Here is a 16,276-nt window from a genome sequence, read left to right on the forward strand (position 1 = left end):
AAAAAAAAAGTGGTGCTTTAGGAATCTGTCAGCATTGTTGACACCGACTGCTTTTCAAGGATTATGAGATTTCCATCTGGAAAGTCACTGTCTGCCTTTACACAAATACCACTTTCACATGGACACCTGCTCAGCTGCTCTTCAGAAAGCTACTTGATACATCTTCATATGTTGGCAGCAGTAAATGGCACCTGAAGTTCAAATGTTTCAAATGACAAGTAGTGAAAGATCTAGATGGGGCTACTGAGTTTTTCATGGCTGGAGCGCTTGTTTGTTTCCATTCTAGCAACTTTTAAAAGACAAGCTCAGGAAGGATTAGCAGGAGTGACACTAGATGTGTGAGAATGTCTTTAAAGATCAAGTCAAGTCAAATCAAGTGGCTTTATTGTCATTCCAACCATGTGCAGTGGTACAGTACACAATGAAAATAAACAACATTCCTCCAAGACTGTGGTGTTACATATGACATAACAGACAATCAACACAGGTTTATATAAAGTGCAATGTGCAAAAATTGCAAACAAAAACAAAGACAGTGCAATAGAAATGTGCAAAAGACTGAGCATTGTGCAGAAAGCAACTTTGTGTATGAAGGTGAGTGTGTGTCAGTCCAGTCTCTCTCTCTCTCTCACACACACACACACACACACACACACACACACACACACACACGTCTGTGTAATAGTCTCAGCTGGTTTGATCAAACACTGGCCAATAAAACATGTTCTTAAATCCCACTTATATCCCAGTGGCTCATTATGTCTAATATACACAGCTGTGACAGGTTGGGAACAGAAGCAGCTGCCAGTGTAGCTGGTTTCATTCAAAAGGCCTCATAACGCAGTGTTGCCCACATGCAGGCCACCCAAGATTTTTTTTTTTTTTAAATTTCTTCATCTGCTCAGGACAGTAACATGATTAGCTCACTATTGCGCTCTTGTTTTTAAGTAGCTTGTAAACAGCTACCTTTGTTCTTCTGTTTCCCTATGGGAAGGCTGGACAGGTTTCTATTGTGCTTGTTATTCCATTGTCTCCAATCTCTCACACTGCAGTCAAACTCCAACTCTACTGTCTGGCACAACAGCTGGTGACAGCAGCCCTTGCTCTGCTCTGGAGATCTGCTGCAAGCTTGAGGGCAACTCTGAGCAAATGAAGAACTGATAAAGCTATACTGTTCCTCAGCAATCTGCACAGCAAGAAAGAAAGCTGCAGTCATGATATCACAGAAAGCAAATATTGCTTATATGCTCATCTCAGCTGCACAGCTCTTCTGATTGCAAGAGGCAAAACGAGGGCAACAACCTTGTTGACGGCTTGTTCAAATCAGTGAATGAGGGGTTTCAAGAAGGCTCAGTATAACGAGGATAATTTTGAACTGGAATCATGCAAAGCTACTCACCAAAGGTACAAGTATAAAAACAGAGCAGAATAACTCATGACAGCAATAAAGATCTGTCGTAACAGTTCATCCTGGTTTGCAAATTCAAATGCCCACCAGGCAGTTAGTAGATGCAGTTTTAAAAGGTTTTAAGTAGTGATTCTATTGATACAGTAGAAACGATATTTTATATGAATCAAAGAGATAGAGAGAGATATATCTCTCTCTACCGCTTTTCCATATGGGACATGAGCAGGGGCTATCCAAATGTCTCACATCAGAGTACCCGAATCCACATGAAATGACCTTTACGGCACAGATTTAGTGCTTGCTATCAACTGAGCTTACAATGTGCAAAATTCCAGGCTTTTCCCATACATGATCCAATCCAGTTTTATTTTGCATGACAAAGCATAACACAAAAATACCAAATGGCAAAACACTAAAACAATAAAAACAAAAACTACAAGGTAGTAACCAGTGCTGTCATTCTGAGTTAGAAGCCAAAGAGTGAAAATGAGTTTTAAGAGTGAGGCACTCCAACATGGGCAGGAAGATGGTTATAAAGTTTAAAGGCTACACCTGAAAAAGCCTGGTCAGCTTGTTTGTTTTTTAAAATCAAGCTTTTGGGAATTACCAGGAGCTGCTGGTCTATGGACCTCTGCAACCTCAAGGGGATGTACAGAGTCAACAGCTCAGAAATGCAAGTTGTAACTGAGCCTTTAAAAGTTTTAAAACCAAATGAAATCTTAAAATGGACCCTAAAAAAATGAAGAGCCAGTGGCAGGAGGCCAGGATGTGGGAAATGACTGAGGCATGTGAGTGAAGCATTGGTACGGCCCATGCAAAGTGCATTACAGTGGTTCAAGCAAGTTGTGATAAAAGCATGAATAAGATATTCAAAAACTGTAAAAGATAAGACATATTTGATCTTGAATAAAAATGATAAAAAAACCCTGAATGATAAAAAAACAAAAACAAAACAGCTTTAAGAACAGCTAATCTGCTGATTTAGTTTAAAAATCACATTTAAGTTTGACAAACAGTAGCCAAGGTTAGTTACTCCGGGGTTGTTATTCAGCCACAGTAGGCCCAAGTCCAAGAGAGGAGCAGCACAGCTATCACTAGGTCTGAATACAGACCTAGTGGGAGAAGAAATCAGAGGGAGAAGACGAAGAGAAAAGATGATTGGGCCAGGACTCAAACCCTGTGGGACTCCTAAAGGGAGATGAGGCTAAGGACAATGGAGAGTCACCAAAGGAAACCAGGAAGGAATCTCTGTGATAAACACCAGCTGAACCACCGCAAAGCCTAAATTACACAGTAATGTGCAAAGTTTAAAGCCACCCCTCAGGTCTTTATATTAGGCTCTTCTTTGAATGTTGGCGGTCTTTTGTTCTGTACATTGTCGCGATGATCCCACACAGCTTCAACTCAATTTTCAGCATTTCTCCAGTCCTTAAGTCATGTCTTTAGGATATGACTATCAGATGCTGTGGATAGTTTTTGTAGGCCTGGTGCTACTTTTATCCTCAGCTCTCTCTCCATTTTTTTCTTTTTTTGGGCTGAGATTACCAAAATTTGGACTAATAGTTTTTCAGAATCGTCTTATTGGTCCAAGACTACTTTATGCTCATCTGTTATCTGTGGGATTTTTCAACCAAAGAAATTGGAATAAATTATGTCCTTTTGTAGCAGACTGCTAATAAAAAGCCGAAAGATACTATTTAAAATTGGTTCTTTGCCAATGCTGGTTCATTCTTTGAGTGGTTTGAAAATGACTGAAAAAGCAGCCAATGTCCAAAGAAAAAGCTCGAAAGACCGAAGAATTATTGTCCACACCAGTGCTTAAAAAAAATAAAAATACAAGAAGGTCTAGGTCCTTGGAAGTAAAATATAAAGAAACGAGGGCTGGTTCAAGAGTTTTGCACAGTACTGTACTTTTCCTGTCCGTGAGTTCACTAGAAATTGATGACTACACTTGCGTAACTCAAAAAGTGTGCACAAGTTCTGCGTGGACAACCATTTGCATGTCCATCTGCAATTATGCTGTGTGGGTCTCAGAACGTTCACTTTATGTGGCCTCTAACCGGACACTTGACAGCAACCCCACATGCTACTCCAGTCTGAATAGTGTACAGTTAATGGCTTGCTCAATAGGAAGGAAGACTCATGGCAAGAAATTTACTTCTGCACCAGTTGGCTAACGCCTATTTCACCTACTTACTTCAAAATGGGAAAATTCCTTTATATGGTGTACACGGTCTCAGTGAACTTATCTCGCAAACTTATTTATTTAGCCATGCTTTAGGGACTAGTAAAGCGCTATATAAATACAGGCCATTTACAGACCATGCTCTGTGTGCCTGTGCGTTTTCAGCGGTGGCTGTGCCATCTTACGCAAAACACCACAACGAGGTCATGGAGGTCATGGTTGCCTAGCAACAATGGGACAACGATTGTACATTACGTGAGGTAGTCTAAGCAGAGCTGGTGGCATCATCCTTGTGTAGTGTGTGAATTGTAGAGAAAAAAAAAAGGAAACCTGCTTTTTGGTGGTGCGAGGGAGGGTGAGCCTGGGAAGGTTTGCATCTGTACAGGAGCAATGCCTGAATAGGGCCAATGCTTTAAAAGCAACCCACGCGCTTTCATTCTCCTCATCAGACAATCAGAGTTCAACACAAACATTCCTCTTAAAGCAACTTAGGTTTCACAGGATATTAAGAATGGGAAGAATACTACCAATGTCCTATTATCCTTTGTAGTGTAATTCACTAGCTGGGCCCACGTCCTCATTTTAGGATTGACAGTGTTTTAGTAGGTAAAGGTGAATGCTTGGACATGAATTGAGCTGTGGTTAGGGGAAGGCCTCGAAGGGGACTGGCAACGGCTCCCAGGCCTGGCAAATCCAAATCTACTAAATAGAAGTGAAGAAGTTAAAGAATTGAGAACAAGGACAGAGGAAGGGTGGGGTACGTAAACGAGAATGAACAGTTTGCAGAACTGGGGGGAACCTATATAGCTGGCAACCGGAAGGAGCGTGTTTGGAGGCGTGTTCCCGCTCCTGAAATTCAGATACATAATCTCCAATAGAAAAATCTGACTGATTTTTCATCCAACAGATTTTTTATTTTTTTTTTAAATTTGATTTCAGGCAATTCCAAGGACAGTCTGACCAAACTCAGTGCAACTTGTCCTTTCCAAGTGACTTTCTAAATTTATACTTATCTGGACAGTGAGGACCATTTCAGTGAAGAGAAAACACTGATTTACATTTCCTGACATGTTCCAAGACCTCTGCCCCTATTAAATGAAATGCTGGAGGTGGTGAAACCAGCATCAAGACACCAGCATACAAAAGATCAACATTTATTAAATCGGACACAGGACAAAAAGGACGAACTGTGGAGCAGAAATGGGTTGCAAAGTGGCTTGTATAGGAGTAGCAACTGCGGACAGGCTAAATAAGATTTGGGTATGTTAGTTTTAATCATCAGATTGCTGGGGCTTTCTTTGTAGTATTATTGGGTTTTTACAATCTACAATCTTACAATATAAAGTACCTTGAGGCAACTGTTGTTGTGATTTGACGCAATATAAATTTGAAATTGAAAATTCAGTGAACGCAAAGGGAGCAACTCGAGGTTAAGTATATTGCCCAAGTCACCATCCAAATCACCATTGCTGTTAGTGATCAAACCTAGTTTGAGTGTGTCACTTGATATAAAAGTCAGTTGTAAAAGTGGCACAAAGGTCACAGGATTCCTCAACTTAATAAGAAAAATGACTCGTGGATAAAAATGGCGTGTTCTGGTAAATATATTTAACTTCTTTTGTCTACTGGACCATGAGTTATATGAGGTTATGACAATAAGAAATTAGGTAATCCACAACTACTGTATATACTGACCATTAAAAAAATACATCACTTTCAGAGACACTGTACATGTTCAAGCTCCATGTTTACACACAGGCACAGCTGGTCTACTGTCATCGTCTCTGGAATTTGTGCAGCCACAGTCTCCAGCTGAGTTTGTATCTCAGTTACCCTAAAAGCCCAATAATGTGAGTAATCATTAAACCTTGAGCCACAGCCTGATCTGCTCTGTAAAAGAATCACCATGAGCACAGATTTCAAGGTAAGAGGGGGTGGGCGGAGACTGGAGACAGTGGATTTGTTTTTTGTTTTTTTTATAAGCAACAAAGATAAAGTGCATAGTGCAATGCGGAGTATAAAGCAATCACCAGTGATTGTTTTACACTCCAACCCTGATATCACCACTTAATGAGCTTTGTTATGAAAATGCAAGTGTTGTTGTTGTAGTGAATGATGACAGTGTGCTATTCTTTAGCGATAACTGGTAACGTAACGCCAGAGGTGTCGGAACGCTGGCTTGCAGAGTATGGTGTAGTTTCTCACTGGCAGCAGAACAGATAAGCTGAGAAAACCGGACCCTTAGATTGGACGACACTTTAAATGTGGCAGCAAAAGAAGAATGTCCTTAAATAAATACGTTACAAATGAACTTTATTTATACAGCGTCAAATCACAACGGTTGTCACACATCCATTACCCTAGACCCAACAAAAATGCAGAGTTATCAAATTCCAGTTCAGGGATCTCTTGTAATGTAATATTTTATGATGTTGTAGTTGACTTGTAAAAATTGTGATAAGAGACAGGCTCCGTTAACACAATTATTCGCCGTACTTATCTCTGAGTACCTGAGAGCGGACAATTTTCAGAATACGTTAATAGTGACGTGAACGTCACAGGGTAATTAAGCCACCGTAAGCAGTACATTGAGTGGAATTGCTGGTTGCTGTATTGTTATGCTAAGTGTGAAACATAAAAACACACGTAAAACCTTCCACTTAATGCTGCTCCCAGCAGAGTAAGGAACATTAACCTGGAAACGCAAACACTGACACATTAGCAAGCTACAGACTCCCCACGCGCTTATTCATTCCAGCTGCCTGCCACACAGCTAGCCAAATCGGCTCACCTTTGCTACGTAGCTGCAGTTCTGTTTTCAGGATAGCTATAAGAGACATTACTTAACCCTAAAGAAGCACGAGCAGGCGAAGCCAGGTAAATATTGATCAGTGCGCCCACATGGTCTTGTTTCCCAGTCACCCTGACCTAAACTTCACATTGGTACCGCTTGCACCAACGTGAAACTAATCTGATAGCCGGCTCTGTCAGAGCCCTCGGCGACAGCTAAACAAGCGAATACCAGTCCCCCTTGATAATATTTCCTCTTGAGTGAATTTATTAGCTCAGCATGCTTACCTGTGGACGAGTCTTCGCTGGCAACCTGCTCTAATTGCAACACATCACTGGGTTGAAGCCACTTCATGAGTAGGACCTCCCATTATCCTTGACACTAGATGCCTTCACGTGCTCCCCGTAAACTAAAATTAAACCTAACCACCTCCATATATTTCATTGGGTTTAAATTACTGCCGGGTATCTACTAAATATGTTACACAAGTAGTTTCATAAAATTGAAATACTCCATCATGTCAACTTTGTACTTAACGGTACTTAAATACAAGATCCTGCTAATTTGTTGACGCCGCTCTTATAAAGATCTTTGGCAGTGGCAACTTTATTTAAACCACTGAGACACAACCCAAATAATTCTTTAATAATGTGAAGAATAAATCAGAATGCTAATGAATGGTTTGCAATTATTTGAAATACGTTCACAGCCCATTCTTTCCCTTTCCCAAATCCAATACAACTAGTCTTTCTAAAATCTGTGAAGGGAATAGATTGCTCTGGCACTCTAGAAATCTTTAAATATTAGACTATGATTTGAGAGCTCTAGTTTTCCACCTGGAATGAATTGAGGCAACAGAACATGGGAGCACTGTAACTGTTGCAGTCATTTCGGGCATGATGACGATGTTTGTCGTGATGCCAGTGAGCAGCCGCAACAGTACCGGGGAACCGGGACACGTCATCATCGCTGGTAATTGATCACCATGGCAATGGCAGCTGATTGATTTTGCCGACTCATTGACATATCCCTCGTTCACCCCGCAGAGCACACGGTTGTATCCTACCTGTCCTTTTCCATATCCAAAGCTAGTATGAAGACATTTTCTCAGTATTCATACCCCCGATGACACACGCTCGCTCCGAGTTCAGACAATGCATTATTGACATTCATCAAAACGGACCCCATGACATCCTTCACTGCTCCCAGTGCGCATTGGTAAATACGCAGCTGCACACATCTCTGTCCCCTCTTCCGGCTGGTGACTCATGCGCCTCACTGAATTAACGGTGGCACTACAGAGGAGGGATGATACTGTAGAAAGTCAGGGTACATAACATCATCTGACTGCTTTATTCCCTTGGCTTCAAACACAAGCACGAAAAGATAAACTTAACACAAAAATGTAAAAGCAAGGAAATTTGTGTTTGGTTCATTATGTTTTAACCTGTTTATTTCCTCTTAAATGGTGCCCCACATGTAAGGAAAACACATTTGTAGGTTGCTCCCATGCAAAAGTAGCCAAGTCTTTTCTGCCAATGCCAAACAGCTTATTCTGATATTGACTCTTGTTCTGAGCTTCGGGTATCCCAGGTGATGACAATCAGGTTAGCCGAGTTGGCAACACCTGTGAACATGGACCCTGCTACAGAGTCAGTGTCTGCTCCAAGAATACCACATCTGACTGACCTGGATAGGGACTGTACCATGGGAAAACTTAAAGCTGGTGTTCTGCAAAACAAAGTTGCAGGGTTATTAGGAGTGAGCCAGTACATTTGACAAACTGCTGTTGCTCTGGTGTCGGCAACATGACAATGCTGACCTCAATCCCACTGAACACGTGAGATCAGCTTGAGTGTGCTGTTCATGTCAGTGTGACCTACACAATCAGTAGCAGATGAAGCTGTTTTTCATTGGCAGAGAAGATTTGGCAAGTTTGTCACGGGTGCAACCCACAAATGTAATTTTTCTTACATATGTGGCAGCATTTAAGGAGAAATAAACAACTTTAAACAGTATGCGATTTATTACCAGGAACATTTCTGCCACTTTCTAATAGTGCTGTAACTAACTTTAAGAATACATTTCACCCACTGTTATCATCATGTCTTGTACCAACACAGAGCACAGCAGCTACCTGGGAGAGTTCTACCAAGAACTACTCCAAGAAAAGTCGATTATGTTCTTAATAATTTTACCCCTTCTCTATGTATGACTCTGGATACTGTAGCTCCTGTGAAAAAGACAGCCTCAAATCAGAAGTACTTGACTCCATAGTATAACTCTCAAATGCATACCTAAAGCAGATAACTCGTAAGCTGGAGAGGAAATGGCGTATCACAAATTTAGAAGATTATCATTTAGCCTGGAGAAATAGTTTGCTGCTTTATAAAAAAAAGCCCTCCCTAAAGCTAGAAGATCTTACTATTCATCATCACCCAGGTTTCTCCTCAGCACTGTAGCCAGGCTCACAAAAAGTCAGAACACTGTTGAGCCACCCATTCCTTTAAAGTTAACTAGTAATGATTTCATGAACTTCTTCATAAATAAAATTTGAACCATTAGAGAAAAAATACTCATTATCTCACAGATGTAACATTACATACAGCTACTTTCAATACCATTGATATTCATTTACTCTTTTTCTCCAATTGATCTTTCTGAGTTAACTTCAGTAATTACTTCCTCCAAACTGTCAACGTGTCTTTTAGACCCCATTCCTCTGTTTACATTATACATGGTTCCCTTAGGCAGTATCATCAGAAGGTATAGCAGACATTTTCACTGCTATGCAGATGACACCCAACTTTATTTATGTATGAATCCAGACAACACACACCAGTTAGTTAAACTGCAGGGATGTCTTAAAGACATAAAGACCTGGGGGAACTCTAACTTTCTGCTTCTAAATTCAGATAAAAATGAGGTTATTGTACTAACATATTGTACTTTGCCCTAAAGTTCCTAGAAATATGGTATCGAAACAGATACTTATGGTGCCTTGAGGCGACTGTTGTTGTGATTTGGTGCTGTATAAATAAAACTGAATTGAAACACTGTTACAACAAAGGAATAATTGGTTTTTTCCTTGTTGTAAATTTTCCTTATTGTGCTAAGCTTATTGTTTTTTCTTTTATTCAAATTGCTCAGATTTGACCTGAATGCATTTATATACAGTGGGGCAAAAAAGTATTTAGTCAGCCACCGATTGTGCAAGTTCCCCCACCTAAAATGATGACAGAGGTCAGTAATTTGCACCAGAGGTACACTTCAACTGTGAGAGACAGAATGTGAAAAAAAAAATCCATGAATCCACATGGTAGGATTTGTAAAGAATTTATTCGTAAATTAGGGTGGAAAATAAGTATTTGGTCACCTCAAACAAGGAAAATCTCTGGCTCTCACAGACCTGTAACGTCCTCTGTAAGAAGCTTTTCTGTCCCCCACTCGTTACCTGTATGAATGGCACCTGTTTGAACTCATCATCTGTATAAAAGACACCTGTCCACAGCCTCAAACAGTCAGACTCCAAACTCCGCCATGGCCAAGACCAAAGAGCTTTGGAAGGACACCAGGAAAAGTATTGTAGACCTGCACCAGACTGGGAAGAGTGAATCTACAATAGGCAAGCAGCTTGGTGTGAAAAAATCAACTGTGGGAGCAATCATCAGAAAATGGAAGACATACAAGACCACTGATAATCTCCCTCGATCTGGGGCTCCACGCAAGATCTCATCCCGTGGGGTCAAAATGATCATGAGAACGGTGAGCAAAGATCCCAGAACCACACGGGGGGACCTGGTGAATGACCTGCAGAGAGCTGGGACCAAAGTAACAAAGGTCACCATCAGTAACACACTACAACGGCAGGGAATCAAATCCCGCAGTGCCAGACGTGTTCCGCTGCTGAAGCCAGTGCATGTCCAGGCCCGTCTGAAGTTTGCCAGAGAGCACATGGATGATACAGCAGAGGATTGGGAGAATGTCATGTGGTCAGATGAAACCAAAGTAGAACTTTTTGGTATAAACTCAACTCGTCGTGTTTGGAGGAAGAAGAATACTGAGTTGCATCCCAAGAACACCATACCTACTGTGAAGCATGGGGGTGGAAACATCATGCTATGGGGCTGTTTTTCTGCCAAGGGGACAGGACGACTGATCCGTGTTAAGGACAGAATGAATGGGGCCATGTATCGTGAGATTTTGAGCCAAAACCTCCTTCCATCAGTGAGAACTTTGAAGATGAAACGAGGCTGGGTCTTCCAACATGACAATGATCCAAAACACACCGCCCGGGCAACAAAGGAGTGGCTCCGTAAGAAGCATTTGAAAGTCCTGGAGTGGCCTAGCCAGTCTCCAGACCTCAACCCCATAGAAAATCTGTGGCGGGAGTTGAAAGTCCGTGTTGCTCGGCGACAGCCCCAAAACATCACTGCTCTCGAGAAGATCTGCATGGAGGAATGGGCCAAAATACCAGCTACTGTGTGTGCAAACCTGGTAAAGACCTATAGTAAACGTTTGACCTCTGTTATTGCCAACAAAGGTTATGTTACAAAGTATTGAGTTGTATTTTTGTTATTGACCAAATACTTATTTTCCACCCTGATTTACGAATAAATTCTTTACAAATCCTACCATGTGGATTCATGGATTTTTTTTTTCACATTCTGTCTCTCACAGTTGAAGTGTACCTCTGGTGCAAATTACTGACCTCTGTCATCATTTTAGGTGGGGGAACTTGCACAATCGGTGGCTGACTAAATACTTTTTTGCCCCACTGTAAACCCCCAAAAATATAAAAATTCATCTCAGACCATGAGTTTGCACAAATGATGGTCAAGCTGTCTAGCAAAACTACTATATCTGGAGAAATTGCAATATGATTGTAGCTAATGATGGTTTACAGTATGCTGGCTTTAAAAGGTGAAGGTATACGACGGTATAAGTTTATGAAGAGACTGAAAAGTGGAAAGGCAGTTAGTCCAGATGACATATCTGGACTAACTGGGGTGGTTGAGCCTCTAAATTGTTCGCCACTTGTTAGAAAACACTGCAAAAAAAATGTTCCTCCTCAGACACCTTTTCAGTTTCGTCACACAAAAACTTGTCTTTTTCTTTTCCCTTGTGTGGTGCAAGCTTCTGTTTAACGTTTAACGTGTGCGTTAAACACCTCAACAAACATCACACGAACAGTCATTTAGTTTAGTTTTTTTAATTGTAAAACAAAAAGTATTATAACATAAATCAATACCATCCATCACCCTCTTCAATAACAGCAATCAGTTTTGTGAGCATGCTGCACACATTAAACCTATTGACACTGGAGGTTACAGACCCCATAAGAGTTTATAGCAGGTGGGCTGCTGGCTTCAGCATGGAGAACAGCCCTCCTAGATCATTTCATTAACCTTGCGTAAGTAGCAAGTATTGACTGTTCCTCAGAAAACCTGAGGAATCTTAATGTATGTGTTAACTTTAATATTTTAATATAATTCATACAGGATGAGGCAAGAGCCTCCACAGAACGAGTAATAAGACCTTCTCTGCCAAAGAAGTGACAACTGCTCCTCAACAGGTACAGTGTCTCTGAAACTGATGTCCAACCCAGTGTCCATCCTGCACGTGCTCCCCCTCAGTTCAGCTGTCTGATGATTACATTGATATCTGTGCCACGGTACCCTGGGTTTCCCAGGTCCTTCAGGAGCCCAGCTTTGTCTTTGATGGAGTGACGAGCCACTGACAGCCTGAACGGCAATAGGAAGTTATTGGCAGCTCGAAAGTTCTTCCCAACAGAGTAGATCTCGTGAATCAGGTCCTCCAAGCAGATAATTCCGTGTTTACCTGTGGGCCGAGAGGAGCAGAGAAAGCTCATTAAAGCTGATTCCTGCAGAATTTGAACTCATATTCAGCCAACATGGAAAAAAACAAACAAACAAAAAAAAAAAAACCCCAAAAGACCCCCAAAACAGCCGTGTAGCAGCTATATCCCACAGACTGTACCTAAAAGAGAGACGTAGCCGCTAGCTATAATCTTTCATCCATAATATCTGTATTTTGCAAATTCTAATTACCATTAGAGTCAAAAGCAGAAAAAGGTTGTGTGCTTTATTGTTAGCACAATAAAAACAATATCTGTGAATAAAAACAATGAGCAGTGGGCAAAATGGGCCCGGCTTCAAGAAAGGGTAACTAATAAAAAATAAGCAACTTTCCATTGAGATCGGCAGGAACGAAATGAGTGGGCAATTATGTGTATCGTGATAAAAGGCTGCGGCTACACACTTTTTTAATTGCAAAGCCAATTACATACAGCTTTTTGACAACTCACGTCCTTGCATGACAGTACTACAGACAGCCACTGTTGCTGGGTGAAATCAGTTACAAACATGGTGCGGCACCAAGAACCTTGTACTAATTTCTCCGGTTGCTAGGAGAATGCCATGGTTGCCAGTAATATCTCATGTTTGTCAGCAAATACTTCCCAATTCCAAGCATGGTAGTAGTAAAATTTGAAAAAGTGGAATGCAAACCAGAAATAGACATGGTTCATCTCAAAGTGAAAGCTGTGTCTCAGTGTTACAGTAAACATGTTTCTAAGGACCTTCTCCATTTCCGGAGCTGTTTCACTACAGCTAGATGCTGTTTGTAGACAAGTCCACCACTTCTATTCAAACTGCGATCAGAGCAATATGCTGCCAACCAAAGCAATCACAAGATCACAAGGAGATTTTCCCTAACTGGACCTGAAGTACCCATTTATTATATAGACACAGATTGTTTCCAGGGAGTCACTGACCATATGTAGGCATGTGTGACTGGGGCTTTAGCCATCATCTCCCCAGCAACTTCCATCAACCACTCAAAACTGGTTGGGATATACTCACCTGGTGGTTACCAGATGGTCATGGACCTTTCTAATTATCACATGTGATAGCAGGAAAGCTAACATTACGTTGTTATTGATCATGAGTGCAAAACCTTGTTACACACAACTATGTTCATCTGCCCTCTAGAGGACATCATAGCCCCTTTTCTGTTAGTACCTAATTGGATCAACTCAGCACGGTTTGCCACCTGCTTGCCCGGGGTTCCAAGCGATCTGACCAGGTACTAAAATGTGATGCTGTCAGACTGCATACAGCCCACTGGCTGGTCAGTGGCGTCACTCAATGAGTCCTGAGAGCGTCTTATTCATGAAAATTAAAACCACCACGAAACCCGGCATTGAAGGAAATGGCTACAAAAAACTATCTTAAAAATAATTTAAGAAGTAAAAATAGAACCATGTATTTTATTTTACATAACACTTGAAAGAAAGATGGAGTATGACAGAGGGAGTGGGAGGAGGAAGAGACAGGGAGATAAAAGAGAAAACATGAGAGAGAGGGAGAAAGAGAGGAAGAGAAAGAGGAAGGGATGGAAAGAGAGAGAGAGTGCACAGCTGAAATGAAGTGCACTGCGACTGCAGGTGAGTGGGGGGGGAGGGAGTGTAGTGTGAGTGACTCACCCATGTGCTCCTCGATGAAGGTGTTATCTGTGAGGGGAACTCTCCTTCTGCCTATCCTGGTCTGACCTCTCTTCAGAATGAGCTCACGAACCGACTTCAGGTTGGGAAATCTGTCCGACACACAGCCCAGTATGTAGAGGATTGAACACAAATTCAAGCCAGCATTACCCTCTAAAGCACACTGTGTTTCATGCACTCACCCCCACGCCACATAAGGCTCCACCATCTTCATCATGGCGATGGAGGTCTTGTTAATTTTGACAAAGCTCCCACTGAAGATCTTCCTCAGCCTCATCATCTGGATCACTTTCATCACTTTAGGGCTGACACCTTTAGTCCTAACAGGAGAGAACCAGTCGGGTTAAACAAACTGTCGGCCGGTTCTGGAAGCCTGTGTCTGCTTTCCAGTACTTACTGTCTAATGCGGACGGCGAAGGCAAGCTTGTTCTTGGCTGGAGGCAGTGGTTCAGCTGGTCTCTGTTTGACCCTTTGGATGCGGGTGTCATCCCGATGCTGTGTGTGGCTTTCCTTTAAGAAATCTTCCAAACGCTTGAACTTGATTTTCCCTTTAGTCACCTACAGCATTACAGAAATACACACATGAATGCACAACAGTACATAAATTCCATACAGCTTTTAACTACAAAGCACGGTCATGACGTTTGGATATATTGTATTGTATATATGTAATATGGGCATCAGTGCTTACCCTTCTCTTCTCGAGCAGTGCGAGTTTGGCTTGCGTGGCTTTGATTGCCTGGTATGCCTTCCTCTTTTTCAGAAGATACTCTGGAACCAACTTGATTGCCTTTTTTGTCCTGAAGAGAACAAAAAGTAAGAGAAGAAAGCTTTGGACAAACTAAATAAATGTGGCTCAGTCACAGGATTGTGCTGTGGAGAACTGGAGGCTTTGAGTAGCTTCAGGTGTAACCCTAAAACTTGTTAGGAATCACCTAAAACTTGGTTTTTCAGTGTTACCACGGTAGGTTACTTGTTACTGGGGTATGACAGGTATAATAGGTCTGTTAAGACTGATTCGCCAAAAACACATAGTGTTTATGAGGACCTAGTTAGCCTGAGGTCCCAAGGCTTTTCTTGCGTCCTTGTATTAGGACAGCCGGGAGAACAGAATTGTCTGACACAAATTCAAATAGCATGACCCAGAAATTTTAGGGGTGACGCCAGGTCGGGAGGCCGTGGGTATACTTATTCAGTTCGGAGCTACCTTCGAGTCACCGACGGTATACACTTAGCTCCATGTGAAAGTAAGCTCCTCAAGATACGCCTTTTTCACCCATCATCCTTCTAAATAGCTACCTTAATCGAATCTTTAAGATTCGTACTTAAAGGAAAAAGCACAATCAGCACATCTACACATAGGAAACCGAACGGATGAACTTAGATACGATTATAAAATCAAACACATACTCTGATTCGGCCATCGTAGATTTCTCGTCGCGGACAAATGACGTCAGCAGATGGTGCCTCGACCTGCCACAGCGTTTCCCACTGCCGATGTTTGGGGGTGATGGCATCATGTGTAGATCTGACATTTTTAAGGTGATGCCACAAGATGGCACAAGCCACACTTTGGGGGTGATGACGACGCCACGGCCGTTTGCACAGACATGCCTCAAAATACGAAGTTAAAGCATCCATTCCATCATGCTAGTATCGATGCTATCGGCATTTCGATCGATCCGCCCACATCTTACTCTTTTCCGGGTTTAATTTTTGTAACTTGGCGTGTTGTGCCGCTGCAGATTGGTTGCAAGAAGGAAGGCAACCGCCTCCAAATGGGACAATCCCCACTAGGGTTTAAATTCCCGGGACTCTCCACCTTTTGTTTTTAGAACCGAAGAAGCCTCTTGGATGAGATAAGTCTTCTTATAAGTCCAGTTTCCTTCGTCAAGATCTCTCTCAATGCTGCCATCACCTGGATGGCTGAGAACCCACACAAACATCTGTCTCACTTTGCATCTATGCAAATCTGACAGTAAAAGATTTGTTTTAACACCAAGCATGACCTAGGGTTACACAAATATTTTTATCAGGACCACTTAAGGTTTGCCTTCCTTGCATGAAAGTCTAAAATAAAGTTCTTTTGAATTTTCATATATTAATCGTTTGAGTTATTTAGTCAGTGTGAATAAAGCATACACTGTCTCTTATTCAGCCATGCCTCTCTGTTCCCACACACCATTTTGGTTTCAGTGTTTTATACACTGCTCAAAAAAAAAAGAGAATGATATCTATACTGATATGGACCTGGTAATGTGTTAGGAACAAAAGGATATCATGTGGAAATGAGAATAATTAACCTACATAGGTTGAATTCAAAGACACTCTAAAAAGAGGATATTCTCTTTATATCACCTGTAAAGA

At 41.6% G+C, this 16,276-nt stretch overlaps 2 protein-coding genes across 3 annotated transcripts in view; both read right to left on the reverse strand.

Moving 5' to 3' along the window:
* The window catches only part of slc5a6a (solute carrier family 5 member 6a), a 21,611-nt gene extending 13,913 nt beyond the window's left edge, over positions 1–7,698 (reverse strand). The window contains exon 1 of one of the 2 annotated variants that reach the window (XM_042223164.1): positions 7,451–7,698. The gene's annotated coding sequence lies outside the window, so the exon portion shown is untranslated. Of the gene's footprint in view, positions 1–6,671; positions 7,392–7,450 lie in introns of those variants that run through there. The other variant, XM_005931090.3, reaches the window with a different exon arrangement.
* A 3,882-nt stretch (positions 7,699–11,580) lies between these two features.
* rpl7l1 (ribosomal protein L7-like 1) lies at positions 11,581–15,541 on the reverse strand. Its single transcript, XM_005931093.3, has 6 exons — positions 15,320–15,541; positions 14,601–14,709; positions 14,307–14,467; positions 14,092–14,229; positions 13,892–14,001; positions 11,581–12,225 (listed from the first exon to the last, which is right to left on the reverse strand). The coding sequence occupies exons 1-6, from the start codon at positions 15,442–15,444 to the stop codon at positions 12,017–12,019; spliced, it is 852 nt and encodes a 283-aa protein (XP_005931155.1). The 5' UTR covers positions 15,445–15,541; the 3' UTR covers positions 11,581–12,016.
* Positions 15,542–16,276: the final 735 nt, after the last annotated feature.

The sequence above is a fragment of the Haplochromis burtoni genome, unplaced genomic scaffold (genome assembly GCF_018398535.1).
Source record: "Haplochromis burtoni strain Fernald_Lab_line unplaced genomic scaffold, NCSU_Asbu1 Contig_103, whole genome shotgun sequence".
Lineage (NCBI taxonomy): Eukaryota > Metazoa > Chordata > Actinopteri > Cichliformes > Cichlidae > Haplochromis > Haplochromis burtoni.

What these genes read in the sequence shown, in the direction of transcription:
- rpl7l1 (XM_005931093.3), bottom strand. Translation starts at nt 15,444, where the DNA reads ATGTCAGATCTACACATGATGCCATCACCCCCAAACATCGGCAGTGGG. An exon ending in TCTACGATGGCCGAATCAGA is followed by an intron (nt 14,710 to 15,319) that starts GTATGTGTTTGA and finishes TGTTCTCTTCAG; the next exon opens with GACAAAAAAGGCAATCAAGT. An exon ending in CTTCATCGAGGAGCACATGG is followed by an intron (nt 12,226 to 13,891) that starts GTGAGTCACTCA and finishes CTCGGCCCACAG; the next exon opens with GTAAACACGGAATTATCTGC.